General features: G+C 41.4%; 1 protein-coding gene across 6 annotated transcripts in view; it reads left to right on the forward strand.

Moving 5' to 3' along the window:
- smg1 (SMG1 nonsense mediated mRNA decay associated PI3K related kinase) overlaps positions 1-21,600 on the forward strand; it is a 79,254-nt gene that overhangs the window by 36,154 nt on the left and 21,500 nt on the right. For 4 of the 6 annotated variants that reach the window (XM_047343825.1, XM_047343826.1, XM_047343827.1 and 1 more), the window contains 24 exons: positions 50-211; positions 441-595; positions 719-852; positions 1,675-1,983; positions 2,139-2,280; positions 2,670-2,820; positions 3,109-3,229; positions 3,895-4,140; positions 4,375-4,526; positions 5,250-5,385; positions 8,601-8,775; positions 8,942-9,080; positions 9,789-10,007; positions 10,094-10,274; positions 11,585-11,746; positions 12,483-12,700; positions 13,207-13,361; positions 14,068-14,290; positions 15,279-15,525; positions 18,858-19,087; positions 19,293-19,538; positions 19,714-19,852; positions 20,289-20,398; positions 21,189-21,407. In XM_047343825.1, the coding sequence (XP_047199781.1) occupies positions 50-211; positions 441-595; positions 719-852; positions 1,675-1,983; positions 2,139-2,280; positions 2,670-2,820; positions 3,109-3,229; positions 3,895-4,140; positions 4,375-4,526; positions 5,250-5,385; positions 8,601-8,775; positions 8,942-9,080; positions 9,789-10,007; positions 10,094-10,274; positions 11,585-11,746; positions 12,483-12,700; positions 13,207-13,361; positions 14,068-14,290; positions 15,279-15,525; positions 18,858-19,087; positions 19,293-19,538; positions 19,714-19,852; positions 20,289-20,398; positions 21,189-21,407 (4,371 nt within the window). The remainder of the gene's footprint in view (positions 1-49; positions 212-440; positions 596-718; positions 853-1,674; positions 1,984-2,138; positions 2,281-2,669; positions 2,821-3,108; positions 3,230-3,894; positions 4,141-4,374; positions 4,527-5,249; positions 5,386-8,600; positions 8,776-8,941; positions 9,081-9,788; positions 10,008-10,093; positions 10,275-11,584; positions 11,747-12,482; positions 12,701-13,206; positions 13,362-14,067; positions 14,291-15,278; positions 15,526-18,857; positions 19,088-19,292; positions 19,539-19,713; positions 19,853-20,288; positions 20,399-21,188; positions 21,408-21,600) is intronic. The other 2 variants (XM_047343828.1, XM_035180830.2) reach the window with 2 other exon arrangements.

The following is a 21,600-nucleotide window of genomic DNA, read 5'->3' on the forward strand; positions in this document are numbered from 1 at the left end:
TATTATCTAGATAATATGATGAATCCATCTTTTCTTTTTTATGTCTAAGGGTATCAGGACATTCTTCTACACCAACCGTCAGACCTGCCAAGATTGGCTGACAAGGATTCGCTTGGCACTGATGAGGGTTGGTCTCCTGTCTGGTCAACCGGCAGTTACCATTCGTCATGGCTTTGACCTGCTTACAGAGATCAAAAACAGTAGCACCCAGGTCAGTACATATACATTGCTACATGAAGCTTTCAAGTGATTCACGTATGCTCTACTTTCAAATGTTCTGTGTAGCAGACATTTTGATAAGCAGCAGGCAATGGACACTGGCTGGAGCCTCTGTTGCCTCTATGTGCCTGTCTCTTGTATATAATTGGTACCCAATTATACTGCATTATTTGACAGTATCATCTCATTCCATGTTAAGCATGTTTTTGTGTGCTTTTCAGGGTCCAGAGGTGGAGATTCCTCTGACATTACTGGTGGAGGCTCTGTGTGAGTTGCGATGTCCTGAGGCCATCCAGGGCCTGGCAGCCTGGAGCCTCTTCACCAATGGCAGGAGTCTGAGTTGGTTGTCGTCAGTCGCTCTGCAGGCTGAGGGACGGTAAGCAACACCATCTTTACCAGACATTCTTGTAGCTCAGCAGAATACTCTGCTACATCCTTTCCATTCACATGTTATCTGTTCATTTATTTGGTTGTCCTCTGCTAAATAATAACTGTTTAGATTTGAGAAGGCAGCTCTGGAGTATCAGGATCAGCTTTCTGCGGCTACAGGGATGGACTGCAGCATAAAAAGCTCTGAATGCTGCCTGCTCAAACTTTCCAGCAACACAAGCAGCCCCAAGCACAGCAGCAATGGTAACCATCTCTTATAATACAGTCCACCTGCCATAAGATTTGATTAATTCAATTTGTATATGCACCTAAGTCATTATGTCAATTCTAATTGAGGTTCTCAACACATCTCTATTTAATTCAAAAATCAATCTTTGAGAACAGGCTTGTGTTCAAAGTTTACACTGCTGTTAGAGAGGTAATTGATAACCTAAAATGTATCCGTGTGTTGCTAAAAAGCAGTGATATTCATCATGAATATCTATAAAGCAATGTAAATATGCACTATTTAAATTTTGATAATGAATCTTTAATATCTCCATTACATCAGTTGGTTCAGCAGCAGTTGGCAGGTTCTAATGTTTTGCTCTCAACAGAAGGAAATATGTAAAAATATAAAACAAATGTAACCACAAGCAGCAACAAGCGAGTGTCAGGCTCGACAAATCTGAGCAAAGCCAGATCAGCTAGTTTGATTCTGTTAAAAGTCATAATCAAACATATCACATTGTTTAAATGAGTTTAATAATTATTAACAGTAAATATTTTATGTGGAGTTAATGAGTTGTGAGGCATACAGTTTTGTGTATGTTCAGCCATTTGCAAAATTTTTAATTGATGGCCATGTTTTTTGTGTAATCATATAGTTGTTTTATAGGACTCTTTATCTTAGTCTTGTGCGACTGTATTTTAGTTACATTTGCCGTGCTCCTTTGGTGCTCTGATATATTCTTAAGAAGTAGTTTTAAATACCTGTAAATCTCAAAACCTGCACTAAGTTTGAACAGTTCATTCATAATGTACTGCAGAATCGTACATGTCCTAATTTAAATGCTTTTTTTGAAGGTGACAGCAGGAAGACTGTATTGCTGAAATCCAGTGAGTGTTCTCCTGAGGTGATCAACTTCCTGGCCAACAAAATGTGTCAATGTTATGTGGCACTCAGTGATTGGGCCTCGGTTAAGGAGTGGCAGGCCACTGTCAATGCCCTCAAACAGAACTCCCCCAACCCCATCAGCATCAACCTTAGGACAGATTTCAACTACATCCAGGCTCTGAGCCGCTTTGAGGAGGGAGATCTGGCACAGTGTGGGGCTCAATTGGAGCTGCTGCCCGGAGAGGACTACAGTTCACTCGGCAACAAGGATAAGCTGGGTAACAGATTTACTATATACTATCTTCTACTTTTCTTCACTTCTACTAGAATGTTAGAATTATGTATGTTTTTAATTTAATAAAGTGTTAGACTCACACTGTGTGTGTGTGTGTGTGTGTGTGTGTGTGTGTGTGTGTGTGTGTGTGTGTGTCAGATTTGAAGAGGCTTCTGCCCTCCATGAGTCCAGATCCAACTGAGCTGCAGAGAGCAATTGAGGTGCAGCTTCTTCGAAGTGCTGTAAGTGCCATGTCAAAAGCCAATCAACAGCAGGAGCAGAGGACAACAGCCAGTCCAGAGTGAGTACAGTCCTCAAATATTGGAAACAGAAACCACTGCCAGGTCCTGAAGGGTTTTGGGATCCAGGTACCCACGAAGACCTTTTTGTCATTGTTGCTGTGTAAATACTGTTGGGAAATTTAGCTCAGGTTGGGGAAATATGACATTAATCTGAATTATCATGCAGAACCGCTGTAACTATTCCACCAGTATAATAATTACAGTCAGCATGATAAAAATAACAAGTTTTTATTATTGTCTATAAAGCACAATTTTACTTAAAGAAAGGAAGAAATTGAACATGTAAGAAATCAGATTCATAACGTGACAGAAAACGAAAACAAAAGTATAGATGTGTTAATCGTGCTTTTGTCAAACCAATATCAAATCTCTTTTGGTTTTGTTGTAGCACATTGGTGCGCTGCCTGAAACAGACTGGACGAATCTGCTTGGGTCCTCTTCGCCTGTCCACCCTCACTCTGTCTGATGCCCTGCCTACTCTACCCACCCTACAACTGCACTGCACTGCCACCCTGGAGAACACCCTCACTGGACAAGAAGTATGTTCACCCACACTTTTCATTTGACCTATGTCATCTGAATTTAATGCATTAACAATAAGAATGTGACATCACAAAATAAAGGTATATTATGAAAAAGAGCACAAACACATATCCTTAATTCGTCACTAAATATGTAATGACAGTGTTGAATTAATGTCTCCCATGGTTGGCTTGTTTAGAGGTAGACATAGTCTAAACTAAATGGGTGCAAAAAGAGCTACTAAGTAAACTTCATGATTGTGCTGACAAAATAAAACAAGCTGGGAGCTGGTGTGTTCTTTGCAGGACTGTGTAATTCCTCTATGCAGTGAGGTTCTGAGCTCTTGTAAGCAACAGGACATCCAGCCTTTCCTTCAGGCCCTCAGATACACCACGTTCCAAAGACAGCTCCTCCAGAAACTCAAAGGTAAATATCTGAGACTGAAGTAGGTGTATTGGCTGATCAAATTTGTCATACTGTTTGTTGGCATCCGCTACCAGTTTATTCCTCTGCACTGGCGAAATCCACTGTTTTTTAGTTGTCTGTACGCAAGTACTGTGACCTTACCACACACACTTTTTATGTGTCCTAGTCTGTTTCAGAGGACTAAAGCCTCATCTTGTTTTCTTCTCGTTTTAAAAAAAGATGAGGAATCTCATTCAGTCCTTCATCACAAACACTTGAAATGCTTTATGAATCTTATAACCAGTGTGAACTGGAAGATTGATCACAGAAACAAAAGTTTTATTATTAATAGGGGCATTTGACTATTGTTTTGAAGTGGTTGAAGCATTTGCTTTTACAATAACGTCTTCACAATAAAAGCCACTTGTTGAAACACCAATGGAAAGCAATGAAAAAGGCAGCAATACCTTTACACTGTCTTAAAATGATGGTGAACAGAAAAATAAGTTGCATTACATTTCATTTAGCTTTTATCCAAAGCGACTTACAATAAGTACATTCAACCATGAGGTTACAAACCCTGAACAACAAGACTCTGAGGCTGGACAAGGATTTATCTTGGCCTATGGAGGAAATCACTTTGTCTTTGTAAAGCTCAGAGATTTCTCTATTTCTCCATTCTTCAGGTTACTCTTCCTCCATAGATGGCCATCTTGTGGAGCTTTGGCTGACAGCTGTCAAATTTGCCCGGAAGAAAGGTAACATTTCCCTGGCGTCCCGTCTGCTTAGCCAGTGCGCTGGTGGAACACAAGAGGAGAAGCCGCAGGATGAATTGAGCCAGACCTTCAGGCGTCTTACTCTTGAGGGCACCCTAGGGGAAAAATGGGGAGCAGAGCTGCAGATTGAAAAAGCCAAAGTCCTGAGAACTGCAGGTGAGGAGCAGGAGACATCCAAAAGCTGTGAACTGAAATTGGAGCAATAGTTTATAGCAGTTTTTATTGACTGATTTTATTTTTTTAAGATAAAGCTGACTTGCTTTTATGAAGACGGCATGAAGTTAATTTCCATGTGCCAGTTGCCACAACCAACTATATCTCTGCGGTGTGTTTATAATGTTGCTCAGGATACAGTCTTAAGCTTCTTCTAAGCCCTCTGTGTCTCTGCAGGACAGTCCATGACAGCCATGGAGATGCTGAGCGGGGCTGCTCTGTCCTACTGCCATGTAGAGAAGAATGAAGGTGCTGCGTGCCGCTCACTGCTGACACTCTGCAAATGGCTGTTGGCCGACTGGAAGGACATGACACCTCAGCTTAAACAGGCATGCTTACCAATCAGTAAAACTGCAACTTGACTTTGGTTTAATTTTCAATATTTTAAAATGTAACCTACATGCCGCTGCTGAAGTATTCATTGATAAGGCATTTTGTGCTTGGAAGAATGTTTTTACTCTTTTTTTTTTTTTTGTAAGAGTTAAAGATGCTAAGCAATGATTGGCATATTTTTTACACACTGCTTTGCTTATTTCAAGTGATCCAATTATGCTTTTTGGGATTGTCCCTTTCCTACAGTTTATCATTGCTCTTTCATACATGTAGAAGTAATACCTAATTTGCAATGTTTGCTTTATTTTGGAAAAGAGTCTTTTAAAATGTAACTTAGACTTCCGTTTACTTTGACTTAAATTGGTACATCAGAACCGACACCATTTTTACTCTAGCTACAAGGTTGTTTGAAGCTCATCAGCAAGCCTCTGGGTAAGGGGTGTGATATGTTCTCTAAGCAGCTGATCAATCAGAATTGACTGGTCTTTGTGGGAGGTCACAGAGCTAAGAGAGAGGGTGAAAAGAGGCTCTGAGGCAGTGAACAGTAAACAATTGTATTTTGAACATTACAGCAGGTAAACCTGTTCTATTAGGCATTCAAAGAAATATGTTGAACCTGTAAATTACCTAAATCAAGTCTCCCTTTACACTAGTTATGCACAGGATGGTATTATTAAAGAAAAGAATAGAATTTAAGGCCTTGTTATGCTTCTGTGTAGGTGGTAAAGAAGTCAGGAACAGTAAACTCATCCAATGCTGTGAGCAGCATGTCACTTCTGAGCCGGAATATCTCTGCTCTGCTCGAACTTCCCCTCGAGGACCAAGGCATTCCCCACATCATCACAGAGACCTCAGGTAACAATAATACGATGTTGAATAATACGACACATCTGTCAGGTATGTCCATATTAGGAATGGGAGAAGAGATCTTATACATAATGAACACAACTCTCACTTTTGCGATTCTGAATTTGTTCATAAATGTCAATCTAAGTTTTCTTTTTTTTTTTTTGAAATGCAGGTTAATAACTGACGTCATGTTTCATTCCACAACACACACTCATGGTTCTGCTTACTACCTCCTTTCCACCAAAGTAAACTGAGTGCTTGTGCCTCAACCTGCAAACCTCTTAAGAACCAGTTTTCTTTTTCATGGGCTACAGCAACTTACTATATTCAATGCACAATATTCACATTAATATCAATTCATATTTACAGCATCTGTTCAATGCACAATATTTAGCTTTTTCAGTTCAAAAATATGTTCTGTAGAGGAGCTGCTACTGCAGCACAATGTTTTTGTACAGGCTTTGCCTTGAATATCACCATAATTTTACGATCGATTTACTAATGTCTGGTGATTGCACGGTATTACTGCTCCTTGACCTCAGTGCCGTATTTGACACCATTGATCATAACATTCTGATCAATAGACTAACGCAATGCGTCAGCATATCCGGCACTGCCCTTAGTTGGTTCAAGTCATATCTCTCAGATAGACAAATATCCGTTTCCATTGGAAATAACACCTCATCCTTGGCTCCACTGTTGTGGAGTGCCACAAGGTTCCATTCTTGGTCCCATTCTATTTTCACTCTACATGCTCCCAGTAGGAAATGTCATAAGCCATCTTAATGGGATATCATACAATTCCTATGCCGATGACACACAAATATGCTTGTCCTTCAAGCCAGACTGACATCTTACTGATAGTAAGATGGCGCCGAGGATGGCTGCCGTGTCTCAAGCTCCCCCACAGCTCTGCTCTTTTTTCTTTTTTTTTGTTATTTATTGTGCATTGTGCACACTGACCAAGCGAGCCCTATTATACGTTATGATAGAGAACAACTTCTGCATATCAGGTTGACGGTGGAAAACACTTTTCACCGCCACCAGCAAACAAAGGGGAATACCCATGGCGATGTTTACCTGTTGTACCTGGAGCACAGAGGCTACGAAGGAAATGAGGGTCGCGGGCAGACGTCCTAGTCCGGCTGAGGAAACGTGAGAACCGGCCTCCACTACCAAGTATTCTTCTGGCTAATGTTCAGTCTCTGGATAATAAACTGGACAAACTTCAGAGCAGGATGGTTTTTCAACGGGACATTAAGTTTTGTAACGTCATGGTTTTCACGGAGACTTGGCTTGACCCCTCGATCCCGGACTCCGCCATTGTTCCCGAGGGGGTCTCCATTTACCGTCAGGACCGGACAATAAACTCAGGGAAGAGCAAGGGAGGAGGTGTCTGCTGCATGGTGAACAATCTGTGGTGCTCAGATGTGGAGATTATTTCTTCGGCCTGTTCTCCGGACCTGGAGCACCTCATGATCAGATGCCGACCTTATTATATCCCAAGGGAATTTACATCGGCCGTTATAACAGCGGTGTGTCTACCAACAAATGCCGACACAAATCAGGCCCTGGACGAGCTGCATGCGGCCGTGAGGACAGAGACCTCACGGCCAGAGGCTGCGTTTATTGTGGCCGGTGAATTTAACAACGCCAGGATGAGGAAAGTCCTGCCGAGATACCATCAACACATAAGCTGTCTTACTTGTGGTGAGAACACACTCGACCATGTTTACAATCCCTTCCTGGATGCATATAAGGCCCTCTCTCGCCCCCCATTCGGCAAATCAGATCACGTCTCAGTTCTGCTGCTGCCTTCCTATAGGCAGAAACTCAAACGTGACAGACCGGTGACTCGGACCATTCAGCGGTGGTCTGACCAATCAGACTCTGCTCTACGGGTCTGCTTCAGCACTACAGAGTGGTGTGTGTTCCAGGACAACAACATCCACACATACACGGACGCAGTCATCTGCTACATCAGCAAATACATCGATGACGTCTGCCCCCCTGTAATATCCAGGGCAGATGTGTGGAGATCACTTAACCGGATTAACACACGCAAGGCACCTGGACCTGATGGCATCCCTGGCCGAGCTCTCAAGGTGTGTGCAGATCAGCTGGCAGATGTGTTCACAGACATTTTCATGACTGCGTGGCCACCCACAGCTCCAACACCATCATTAAATGGTCTACAGAGAGGAGGTCAGAGCCCTGATCCCCAGGGTCCCCAACCCCCATCTCAACGTCAGCAAAACAAAAGAGGCTGATCGTGGACTACAGGAAGAGACAAGTATTAGAACACGCCCCCCTCTCCATCAATGGGACTACAGTGGAGAGAGTCAGCAGCTTCGGGTTCCTCTGGGTTGACCTGACCTGGACCAACCACACAGACTCTATCAGGAAGATGGCCAGATAGCTGCTCTTCTTCCTCCGCAGGCTGCGGAGGCTCAACATGGATGCCAGGATTCTCTGCAATTTCTACAGGTGCACCTTAGAGGGTATCCTGACTGGCTGGATCGCCGCCCTGAACCGTAAGGCTTTACAGAGGGTGGTGAAGTATGCTCAGCACATCACCAGGACGGAGCTGCCATCCATGGAGGACCTCTACACCCAGCGGTGTCAACACATAATGATTAACTTTTCTTAAATTACTAAAATCTTTCTTCATATCTGTGCATTCATTCTTTTATCCCCACTGACTCCTCTCCGCTCTCTTCCTCTTTCTCACGTGCTGAAAAGCACACACTGTCATCAGATACATGTGTAGGCTCAGGCTGTGTAAAAACAACATATTTTGGTCTTCACCAACACAAATGTCATGTTTCACACAGTGACATCCGATTACAAGTGGTCACAACAAAGTTGTGGTTGGTCTTGTTTGTCACAATAATCCTTCACTCAGGCTCTGACGTAGGCGGTTAGGTTCGTAATTCTAGACCAGTAGGTGCCACTCTGGAACCAGTTTTTATGTCCGAGAGCCAGTTCTTGGCTGTCTAACACAAAGAACTGGTTCCAGATTAGGCACTGGCTCCAAACTGGCCTTGGAACTGGCTTGGTGGAAAAGGCCCCAGGAATATCTGCAACAATGTTATTTTTTTACTTGAAGTACTTTTACCATGTATGAGTCTTGTACTGCTTAGCACATTAGGGCTGTGTTTTTCAATCAAAAGAATTAGTCGAGTTGTCAATTGATTCTCGCTTCATGTTAATCTGTGCAGTGAGTGTGGGTGTTGGTGAGGCAGACTTCGTGTTGGGCCAACTCTACCAGCTCTCTACCAGCCTGGCTCCAGAGGTGGCCAAGTCCTGGGCAGCCCTGGCTAGCTGGGCTTACCGCTGGGGCAGGAAGGTGGTGGATAATGCCAGGTTAGTGGACCCACTGGCAAACATGTCTAGGTACCAGTTTGAAGCTTCTCTTGTATAATGTAATACAATTCTTCCGTTGTGAAGTTATGTTAATGTGTGGTGGTTGTACACTGTTATCAAAGATGCCATTATATTGTATTTTCATGCTCATCAGCCCTATAAACAGTCTATTATTTCTCCTTTTTTTTCTCCTCAGCCAAGGGGAAGGATTGCCTCTCTTATCAGAGGAAAAGAAGGAGGTAGAAGAGCTGCTACCAGCAACCACTAGCGAAGAAGACAAGGAAACAATCTTTGGTATTCTGGGACAGGCTATGTGTCGTCCTACTGGCATACAGGTAGAGATTTTTTGTGTCTCTACGCCGTCGACAGCCAGTGGCCAGAGGCATTATGGTTTTGTGTTGTCCATTTCATTCTTGTATCATTCTCTGATTGAATTTCTTAACATTGCTACAAGTGATTATATTTTGGTTGTCAAAGATCAAGGTCACTGTAACCGCAATAGCTCAGGAACACTTCCAGGGAGTCCTTTCAAATTTAGTACAAAAGTTGACTTGGACTCCTGGATGATTGATTTGGAATTTGGAGATCAAAACTTGTTTTGGCCTAATGAAGCGGGTTTCCCTTTAGGGAATTTCGTCACATTTTGATCAGTTATCACTTGGACTTAAAGATTAACTGATTAGATTGCAGTTGTCAAAGGTCATATGAATCCTGAAAAAATGTAGGTACACAGAAACTGACAGTCACACAGTAACAAACTTAAACATGATCCTTTAAATCCTTTACTGTGTAGATAAACAATAAGTAAATGTGCGTTGATGGAAAGGGATGATTCAAGCTCGGTTTCCTCTGAAAAGGTTTTTGTTAAGTGGATTTTGAATAGTTGGGTGTTGGAATATCACTTACCCAACTCAGTGGGTGTTTTGGTGGTGTTCAATTCAATTACTATTCCAGATTGTGTTTTTTGAAGTATCTCATTTCTCTATGTTCATATGTTACTGCAGTGCAGATTGTTCTGAATCTACTGTTCTGTTGTGTGTCAGGATGAGGACATGGCTCTACAGCAGGAGGACAATGAGGACGACATGGTAGACGTAATCTGGCGGCAGCTGACTGCTTCATGTCCCTGGCTTGGGGAGGTGGGCCAACCTGTCACAGATGGTCTGATCCGTGTTTGGAGACGGGTTGTGGACCGCATCTTTGGCCTGTATCGGGTCTCCTGCCAAGCCTATTTCACCTTCCTGAAGCTGAATGCTGGACAGGTCAGATTCAGAGATGCAGTTTGCAGCCGCTGAAGTCCATGATTGGTTGAAAGGGCAACCTTTATTTTGTCTGTGTTGTGTTTTAGGTCCATATAGATGAGGATGACCCTAAACTCCTGCTGTCCTATCACAACAGCAAACAGAGCAATGACGATGTGATTGTCATGGCAACCCTGCGTCTCCTTCGTCTGCTGGTGAAGCATGCTGGTGAACTGAGGGAAGGGCTTGAGCTCGGCTTAGCCTCTACCCCTACAGCTCCCTGGAGGGGTATGTCACACGGCAAAATATGCATCCACACCTGAATTCTTTACAGGTTTTTGCCTTAGTCCATAAAGATTGGTTTAGATTTATAGTTTTCATATGAAAATGGTAAGTCACCTCTGCAATAGTTGTTACAGTAATGTACATTTATGAGTGGAGTGCCTTTCTAAACATGCCTGTTTTCAGTGTTCTGTTTGCTTGGCCTATGGTAATGCTCCGCTTTGTGTTTATCATACCTGGTTTATCTACAATGAAGATTTTGTAATTTTTTTCATAAAATGAATTTTCTTTATTATTATTATTTACATTTGGGATTCATATATATTTGAATGATTGACTTAATTGGTAGTATTTTTTCATACATTGCATGGTGACTATTTCAGAGGTCTGTTAAACAATAGACACAATCAGACCCAGGTTCACAGCCTTAGAAAATTTGTGATTTTATTAACGTTGTTGACGTGATGGATATCAGTTCCAACGACTCCTGTGAATGTCTGTGGTAGTCCGATGTGATCAAATAAAAAAAACTAAAGTATCAAAATTATGTGATGCCGATTTTGACCTAGTTACTTTCCACTGCTGTAGTTTATCCAAGGACATTGAAGAATACATGTTCAACATGTCCACAGACTGATTTATTTGTTGACTGTTTATTCAATTTGTATTAATATTGAATGCATCAAGTGTCCAAAACACACCAAAGGCAGCACTGCCCTTCCTTAGGAAAATTACAATAGACATTTATGAAGTCGATAAGGATATGGTTCATGAGATATGCGTTTCAGGTGCATAGACAGGTAGGCAGACGATAGAGAACAGTTTTATATATGAAATGATTGGCTTGTGGTCAGGCAGTGGAATCACTACTGAGTAACTGAGTTGGAATATGAGAACAGCAAGAACATGTATCAGATCCATTCATGTTAATCGTCTTAACACTTCATCTTCTACCATAGACAGCAGTTGGTGTTAAATGCATTTAATTGTGAATTCCATATTTCTGGTTTCTTGCTGGAGGATAGTTGTTGTAATGTCCCTGTTACAGTTGAGTGACTGCAGAGTGAGTTGCTTAACGATGTAGCTCTTCCTCTGCCTTAGTCCTACTCAACAGATGTATATAGAATTTTGTATCATTTGATCTGCTCTTCTGAATAGCCATTTTGAGACCACTGATCAAAATATTTAGAACAAATGTCTGCTGATAATCTGTGGCAGATGGATTGGAGCACCTTATGGCTTTTATATACTGATACATATACACTAAATTCCCTTCGGGATCAATAAAGTATCTATCTAATGTGTATCCTCCTCAGGTATCATCCCCCAGCTGTTTTCCCGTCTCAACCATCCAGAGGCATACATCCGACAGAGTATTTGCAGCCTGCTATGTCGAGTGGCCAAGGACTCCCCACATCTCATCCTCTACCCAGCTATTGTGGGCTCACTATCCCTCGGAGGGGAGGGTCAGAGTGCAGGTATTTGTTAAATTCTGTTGCAATGTGCAGCTCCTTAATGTCAAAGAGCCAAAGATTATTAATCATCAGTCGAAGACCCCTCAGTTCACTGAGTTTCTTCAAGTCACCATTCCTTTTTTTGTTTTGTCAGCATGCAGTGTACTTCAGGGTACGCTTATAGCTTGAAAAGAGTGTGCGCCTGTGTGCGCGTGCGCACATGTCAGTAAGAAAACAAATTTCAAAATTAACACCAAATTCCAGTTGTGGGATTTATATATATCTAGTGTCAGCAAAAAATGTTGCACATACTGTATATACTATATTCGTAATGAACAGCCAAATCTGATTTTGACTGGAAAAGTTCTGTTGGGTACAGCTGTAAACATGTCTCATTTATATAATACATTTATTCTAATTATCTTCACTGCCACTGGCAAAACAAAAACTTAATTCGACTACCACCAATGTTTATGCAAAGAGTTTCTCTACTCTCTGGAACATTTACAGCCTAACAGTTGTATGTCTCACTCATCCATTCACACACATTGGCACACTTATGACACAGCATGAGTAATAGTTAGGGTTTCAGTATCTTACGTGGAAGAGCCAAGGGATCAAACCATGTACCTCCTGAACACCAGATGACTGCTCTACCGCCTGAGCCATGTTGCCCACATTACAATGACAATTATCAGGAATACCAATGCAAATGTCGAAACTGTCAATTTTCGATTTATTGATAATGATGTGTTGACAGGGAGCAAATTACCATCAGCGCTGCCGACTTTCCTGGGAAGCATGCAGGGAGAGGGCCTGGGTGGTGAGGAGGAGGAGCAGCCAGAGGGTGTTGGACAAGAGGGAGAACCAGACGAGCTGGCAACCTTTTGCTCCAGTCAAGATCAAGCCATGATGCAAGACTGTTACAGCAAGATCGTGGAAAAGCTGTCCTTTGCCAACCCTACCATGGTGCTTCAGGTAGGAGGCTGCACACATTTAACCTTCTAAACTGTTTCATGGACAGAGTTTGTACCTGTCCTAGGCAGACACCATGTAAGAACCAGCATTACACAATATGTTCTTGTACACAGTCAGTGATAAACCTTGTTTATTGAAAGATTAATGTCTTTAAATCAAGCAGAAGTGACGAGAAGAGAGTGGACCAATAAAGCAGGGGATTTTTATAGTTTAGCTATTAAAGATGGCAGCATTTGAGTTAACACTTCTAATCTAACACCTTTTTAAGTGCACTTAAAGTACAGGAAGATGTGTGTTCATATTTGTAAGCTGTGGCTGTGTGGTCTGGCTCAGTGCGACCATCTCCTATAATACAAATGCTGACATTAGCGCTTTAGCCCTAACCCTATTAACAGATTGCAGTAGAGAAAAGAAAATATCTGTGTTGGTGCATCACGTCGAGCCTTTGAATCAGATTCACACTGTATTTTTTTCAAAGCTGGTAATGAGTCCTTTGTGCTGAACAGGTCCAGCAGCTGGTGGCTGAGCTGCGGAGAGTTACGTTACTGTGGGATGAATTGTGGCTGGGTGTGTTACAACAGCAACACATGCATGTCCTGCGCAGAATCCAACAGCTGGAGGATGAGGTCAAGAGGGTGCAGAACAACAACACACTACGGAGGTGAGGATCACAAATTTATATGTTTAGAAGCTGAGCTCCCTCCTAGACTTCAGTCTATTCTTCATGAACAGCTAAAAGTAGATATTCTTTAACTTTGCTTTTTTAACTATACGAGTAATTGTACTTTATTTTCTGTTTGTTAAACACTAATGCAAAACTCTTTGGACAAAGACTCTTTTGTCATCTGACTGTTCTTAAACACTGCTGTCATTTCTCTTTATCTCTGTGACTACATCCACACTTCACTTGTTTGAATATTACATTTTTAAGGGCATTCGTTGCCACTTGTACAAATATCTTGGTTTGTTTCCAGCTTGGGATTTTATGCTGCTGGGTACTGATAGTTTTTGGTAAATGGACTGCATTTCTAAAGCTGTTTTTTTTTTTTTCCTAATTTACCACATGGTTCTTATTCAGTATGACTGCAGTTCCTTGTTCTAACATTACCATCTTTTGCTCTATTTTCTAGTCTCAAGGCATCAATCTTTCATAAATGACATCAAAAAACACTCAATACTCATCTCTGCAGACAGAACCAAGCTTACAGACCTGTGTTAGACTAGTAATTTAACAAAACCCTATTTAGTGATGCTCTTGGCTTTTCAGTCTCTTTGGGTCAGTTGGACTTGGGGTTCAAATTGCTAAATTGCGTGGACCCACGTAATTGTTGCTTCCAAGTCTATTTACAGTCTTTGTTGTGCTGCAGGGATGAAAAGATTGCCATAATGCGTGAGAAGCACTCTGCTCTGATGCGTCCCGTGGTTTTTGCCCTGGATCACGTCTGCAGCATAACAGCAGCTCCAGCCGAGACACCACATGAGACCTGGTTCCAGCAGACTTACGGTGATGCCATCACTTCTGCCCTGGAGCGCCTGAGAAACCCTGCCAACCCTGCAAACCCTGCCAGCAGCTGGATTCCCTTCAAACAGGTGTGTGTGTGTGTGCGAGCCGTTTTATAACATATAAAACTGACCAAACCTTAATGACGTAAACACTCCGAAAAGGATGGTCCCGAGGGGGTGGTCCCTAACTGGTCGCAGGAGATTGCATATTATGAAAGGGGCAGAGTAAAGTATTAATTAGTATTAAGAAATATTTTGTTCAGGTTTCAATATATGGAAATCTTTTAATTACTATGTTTTGTGTGTTTATTCGGCTAAATTTTGTGACAAAAACATGTAAAATGTTTGTATATTTCAATTGATAACACAAATGTAGTACTTTTACGATTTATTATGTTTTATTTACTGACATAACCTTTGATCTTAGGTTGTGCAGAGTATAGTGAGATGAAGCATTTTAAGACTCTCGAAGAAATACTACTGTTGGCATGTTACTCCACATTATGTGGCCCTGTCAAAGTGAATTAAATCACAGCCATTGAGTCTCAAAGGCCCAACAGTGTGGATACCGTTTTACTATATTCATCTAATTTCTTCAAGACGGTGTTTACCTGAAGTCACTACACACAAAACTCAGTACACTTGATTATCCAGTCTTTTATGCACTGTTTGTGTTGTAGTTAAACCGAAATTTACAGATATTCGTTGAGCCTCTCATGAAAGTGAAATTTAGTATAAGCAGTCTGCAATCAAGTGCAAATTTAATAATGCTAGACATTAGTCTAGAATCCATCATAGATTTTGATTTACACGCACACACACAGTATTAATATGTATGTAAGACTGCTACTTTTTTCACTGTGCTCCTAAACACATTTGTGTTCCTATCTTTTTTGCATTTAAAAGTGTCAAATAAAGGCATTTTTGATACTTGATGGTTTATGAGCAATTTGCCAAGTGCTATAAAAGTACTTGAGTCGGTTCTCAGCCCTATTTACTGTACAGGTTAATGTCTATATGACCTTCTTGCAACCATTTTGCATAGCTGACCCCAAATGATGTGTGTATTGGATAGATCATGATGAGCCTCCAGCAGCGTGCTCAGAAGAGATCCAGTTATCTGCTTCATCTGGATGAGATCAGTCCTCGCCTGTTGTCTATGACCACAACAGAGATGGCGCTGCCAGGTGAGGTGTCTGCATCAGATGCTGTCACCATACAGAGCGTAGGCAACACCATTACCATCCTGCCCACCAAGACCAAGCCAAAAAAACTCTACTTCCTGGGATCAGATGGAAACAACTACCCATACCTTTTTAAAGGTAAGAGACCAGCTCACTATAATAAACATGGGTTGGATAAATGAATGAATTTGGATATAAGCTATACATAGTTACTGCTTATCTGTGACGATTTTCAGATTGCTATCTTCATCAGTTGTATACTGTATGTGTATATAGGCAACTAGACTTGTGTTTCTTGAAGATGTTTGACCTGTCTTTCTGAGTCAAGGTGTGAATGGCTGTTGATACCTGTAAGTCATAGAACCCGTTCCTTCCTGCGGAGTGTAGGTCTGAATGCACCTAAATGTATCCTCAATGCATCTTGCGATCCAGTCACTCAGACCACATTCGGATATGGTACGGGACGTATGTGTCACTTCCTTTTGCTGTGTGAACACAAATGCATCCTCAGCCAAATATGAAGGCCCGCCTAGTCAGCTGAAGTCCTCTGACTTAAGAGTTTCACAATTTTTTTGTTTTTTGTGGGGTATATCTTTCTTCATAATGGAGCAGTACGCTGCAGATCCATTCACTCAGTCCCTCCTGACTCTGCACTCTATCTCTCTCTCTTACTTTGCTTGTACCAACAGTAAGAAACACACATACAAACAAGGGTTACGTCTGTAAACTCAAACTGAGTAAAAACAACTTTGGTCTGGTCACCTTGGATGTTGAGTATCCTGTTGGAATGTCCCCCCCCCCACTACCCCACTGGGGTAGTGTTAAACAATACACACCAACACTAGTCAGTAATTATTATAAGAACCTGTACACTATTTAAAGTTTACTTTGTTTGTTTAATTCGCTCTCGTATATATGTGGAACGCATTTAAACACACACCATACGAGACGCGCGCAGCCAGACATCAGGGTTAAAGTAATTGGAATGATCCAAATTTATGAACCAACACCATTGATTAATAACCAAATAAATAAGATTACGTTTGTGTGTGAAGAGCGACAGATTCAAACGCACATACAGGCTGCGGACATGAGAGTAGGTCTTGCTGCTTTTGTAGACTGATTTTTGAATTGAAAACCTTATTTTGAGAATTACAGCACAACTGTGCAATAACAGTGACAGTCTGATACCTTTTGGAATAACTTTCTTGATAAAAAGGAGTTCAGGTTTATCTGACTGATTGTATCATTTGATGAAAAAGGAACCATGTGCAGTAGGGCTGCAACAACTAATCGAATTACGCCGAACACGAAACAGTGAAACAAAGACACTAAATGTAATTTTCTAATTGTTTTACAGTGGTTATGTTCTAAAGCACAAAAACAACCTGCTGGAAGACTTTAGTGTAAATACAGACATGAATTCAGCTCAGTGCAGCTGGTATTTCTGTATGTGACGGAGACAGCTCTGTATCAGGCACATTCAGCAGGACAAGTAGTTTAAAAATGTTTTAACGTGTTTTAAAAGTATCGACAGATTAATCGATTATCAAAATATAAGTAAGATGCAGCCCTAATGTGCAGTAATATAGAAAATTCAGGATGTGATGCATCAAATCTTTGACGAGTGAATTGTAATTGAATCGTGAGGCTTGTGAAGATGCACACCTTTTAATTGAAAAAAAATTCTGTCACAATGTTTAAGCATGTCAAAGTTTTTGTTGAACTGTTAATTTATTATTATCAAGCTGTGGAAAAAGGAAGTTTAAACATTACCTTGACAAAGATTTCCGTCTTTGTTGAAATTTATACTTAAATTTCTCTCCAATTTATGCACCTTCAACTTCAATTTTTACCTTTTTTTTTTTTTTATATCAAGTTTTTGGTCTTTGATACTGAGGAGAAAATGCCTTTTTATAAATTTTAGTCCATGCACACACCCAACACAAAGCTTATTAAAGCCTGGCAGGAATTAGCCTTGATTAGACCTGGCTGAATTGTGTGAATTGAGAAGCAGCTTGAGCCTCAAGTGGAAGTTGGAGCTATTCAGGCTGGGCCTTTGCACTCTAGCCAGGATTAGTTTAGCCCCTTAATGGTAATACCAGGTCTGAACAGGGGATAGGGTGTGGATGTGTATTGTAAATTCCTTTGGCTAAAAGCATCAGCTAAATGATATGTAATGAGCTGTCTGGGGAGATAACTTAGGACAGCATTGTAGGTGGCTCATAATTGGTGCAGTAGAACGGTCTTCTCTGTTATCGATGGGTTTTCCAGGTTGACAAATATGCGTTCTTTTACTCATTTGTCAAACCATCTGTCCTCTCTGGCCAAAATATGTACATAACCAGCATGTCTAAGTAAACGGCTGAGTTCTTGCCTGAGGAACTGGCTCTCCTATTCTGTGCAATCTGTTTGTTTATTGTTTGTTTATAAAGATCTGAGCAATCCTTGTTGCATTCGACTTCATTATCCACATTGTTCTGTTTGTGTCCTTGGGGTGGACAAGCTTTTGCCTTAAGTTGTTGCCTGGCTTGGAGTGCACAGATATGTTAGTACCTAACTAATTTAAACATAGATAAAGCAATCATTCTATAACCAACCATAACAAAACTATTTTCTCCATAGCCTTGAAAAGCTCTGTTTCCCGATGACCAAGAAATGCTGGACAGGCCAGGGGAACTTTCTGAGTTAAACTATACAAGGCCTTTGCATGTATGAAAATGGGAAGCAGTGGTCCCTGTGGGTTTCCTGATTATCAACAAGAACTTTAAAGATCGGCTCCTGCCTGCTTGATGTTGCATTTGCAACCAAATCTTGCCAACTTCTCTTTACAGAGCCATAACTAGGGACACCCTGAAACTTTGTATCACCATTTAATCATATTGACCCATATCCCATTAAGCTCTGGCTTTAAGTTTATTGCTTAAGTGAGGTTAGAGATATGCATGATCTTATACAGATCAAATGGATTTATCAAAAGCATACAAGCGGTTCACAATTTGAGAAGAGTGCACAATACTTTATAGAGGAGAAGGTCAAGTATAGATGCAGCAATTCTATCCAAGGATACATGGAAGTCTTTCAACAGGGTAAATTGATTGTATCTATTTGAAATGCGGCCCAGGTTTGTCCTCGGGCAAAATATCTACTGTTCAGTAACCCTACTACAGAGGTTCTGGCTAATACCTTTACATCAGAACCCTTTTCTTGTCCAGAAAAATTTGTGAAACTTATTTGTACAATTGATGGGACCTCTTTTGGTTGAATCATGTCTCTCTGATCTCTGTGCAGATTAGGGTTTTGCTGCTAGACGGTGGACTCTGTGGTTTGACAGTGGTCAGTGCAATTGATAGCCAAATGTCAAGATCGTATTCAATATTTATCACTTTATGAATATTTGATACCATATGTGTTAACAAATCAATGAGTCGGTAGTATTGAAGTAGTGATTAGAATCTTGTATGTCTTAGGTTTGGAGGATTTGCATTTGGATGAGCGCATCATGCAGTTCTTGTCGATTGTCAACACCATGTTCACCAAGATCAACCAGCAGGAGCAGCCGCACTTCCATGCCCGCCACTACTCCGTCACCCCCCTTGGAACCCGATCAGGACTAATCCAGTGGGTTGATGGAGCCACACCACTCTTTGGCCTCTACAAGCGCTGGCAGCAGAGGGAGGCCGTGCTGCAAGCTCAGAAGGTTTCATTCTTCCATGTGCTATAATGTAACAAGTAGATGCACGCTGGGCAATGTAAACAGCTAGAATTTTTTTCTATGAAACTGCACCAGGCCATCCTCCGACCACTTCTTCTGTTACAACCCCACATTATGGTTAAATGCCCCATTTCAATTTAAATGCTTTTTTGTTGAAACTAACTGGACTAATTTTTCTTCCTTTGTCTAGACCCATGACTCATTTCAGCAGCAGCCAGTGCCTGCGGTTCCCCGCCCCAGTGAGCTGTACTACAGCCGCATTGGGCCAGCACTGAAGGCAGTGGGGCTCAGTCTAGATGTGACACGACGAGACTGGCCTCTTAGCGTCATGAAGGAGGTGCTGAAAGAGTTAATGGAGGCTACACCCTCAAACTTGCTGGCCAAGGAGTTGTGGTGTTCCTGCACCACACCCAGTGAGTGGTGGAGGGTTACTCAGGTAACCATGGCTGTTAGTTATCATTTTAAAACCAATGACATATGTGAGGGGAATTTCTCATCTTTTCATTTCATTTATCAGTGGGATGGGTGGTTCAGAGACGTGTTTAATTGATGTTGAGGGCGTACATCGTCAGTTTTCTGTTTGATTGATAATCCTTTTCTTTATCCTGCAGTCCTACGCCAGATCTACTGCTGTCATGTCAATGGTAGGATACATCATTGGCCTTGGTGACCGTCACCTTGACAATGTGTTGATTGACATGACCACTGGAGAGGTGGTCCACATTGACTACAATGTATGCTTTGAAAAAGGTCAGTTACTAAGAATGACATTAAAACCACAAATTATAGACATGTCTATATAAGAGCTACTGTGTCATTCATGTCTAACTTGCTGAGTAGAATATATGCAGTATTTGCCTTGAGTGAGTGTTAATAAAATGGAGCACACTGCATTCTTAATATATCTGTTTTAGCTGCACTGTAGCTGTACTGGGTATTTATGTATTTCATGTAGGGCTGGGCGATAAAACGATATCGCGATATATATCGATATCGACTGATATCGTGTGAATATTGTGATAAGATTCTCTTCCATATCGCCCAGCTATAATTTCATGTATTGTTATGTGTGTGGGTTTTGTGTGAATACTGTTTGCAAACCAAATTGCCTCTCGTGGACAATAGAAACTACCTTAACTGGTTTATAGATTAGTACGGTGTCAAGTTTGTGTTTTTGTGTCTCTAGGAAAGAGCCTGCGGGTGCCAGAGAAGGTCCCATTTCGGATGACCCACAACATTGAGACTGCCTTGGGAGTCACTGGGGTGGAGGGGATCTTCAGGCTGTCCTGTGAACAGGTTACTCTCATATCATACAACAAATATATGCCACCACCTCGCTCTACTGGATATACTGGATTTGCAATAGAGGACAAGTAATAACTTCAAGGCAATTAATGTGCAGGATAGGGATGGTCTGTTGGACGACTATATCATCTATCAGCGATTGGCTGAGTCCTTTGTCTAGGTTTTTATCTGCCTGACTTTTTTGTGGCAATTTGTCATTGTATTTTGCTAATATAATGGTGGTGCTCCTTGAGAATTCTACGACCCATTTATATACCAGGTGTAACCCGATAAACTTAAAGCTTTTAATTTGCTCTCTCAGGATGGATTATAATACCAAGTCTGAACAGGCCCTTAGACTTGTCCTATAGTTATGTACGATTCCTTTGTACCTAAATGGAACAAAACATTACACATCATGCTCCGCAGGATAATGTATTCCTAAATGCTCATGCAGATTTGTCATGTCAGAATCTTTTGCTGTCACAACACATTTGCAAAGATGACTAATTCCTTCACATGGGTTCCTCTGCTTGCCGGCTATGTCCCATTTAAAGCCAGAATAATCCCAAATAGGTGATTTCGTGTTCATCTTTGCAACAAGCTCTTCCATTATTGCATTTGCTTATACTGTCATGTGCCATGCACACACGGTATGGCAATTGGGCTGACAGTGATCAATTGGAAAAGTCCTGCCCAACCCTAGTGCAGGACTTGGTTTTGATCTTGAATAAAAATGTCAGCTGTGTCTGTGATAGTTGCAACAGCTGAATAAGTGCTGAAGTGAGATGTGTCGTTTCAGGTGGTTCAAATGATGCGTCGTGGCAGAGAGACCCTACTGACCCTGCTGGAGGCCTTCGTCTATGATCCTCTTGTGGACTGGACTGCTGGGGGTGAAGTAGGCTTTGCTGGTGCAGTTTATGGAGGAGGAGGCCAACAGGCTGACAGCAAGCAAAGCAAGAGGGAGATGGAGCGAGACATCACACGCTCTCTCTTTTCCTCCAGGGTGGCTGAGATTAAGGTGAGGTCAAAGAATAGAAGAGACTCAACCATGTTTTTTTTTTTGCATTTCAATCAGGAGGTAAAAGTTGAATATTGGCAACTGTTGTGCAACTTTTAATTCATAAGGTTTTATACCATCGTGTTTATTTCTCTCACATTTAGTTTAGTTAAATTAGTCAACAAGTTTCTTAGCAATGCATTTTGGGTTTTCT

This window comes from Hippoglossus stenolepis, chromosome 16, assembly GCF_022539355.2.
Source record: "Hippoglossus stenolepis isolate QCI-W04-F060 chromosome 16, HSTE1.2, whole genome shotgun sequence".
NCBI lineage: Eukaryota > Metazoa > Chordata > Actinopteri > Pleuronectiformes > Pleuronectidae > Hippoglossus > Hippoglossus stenolepis.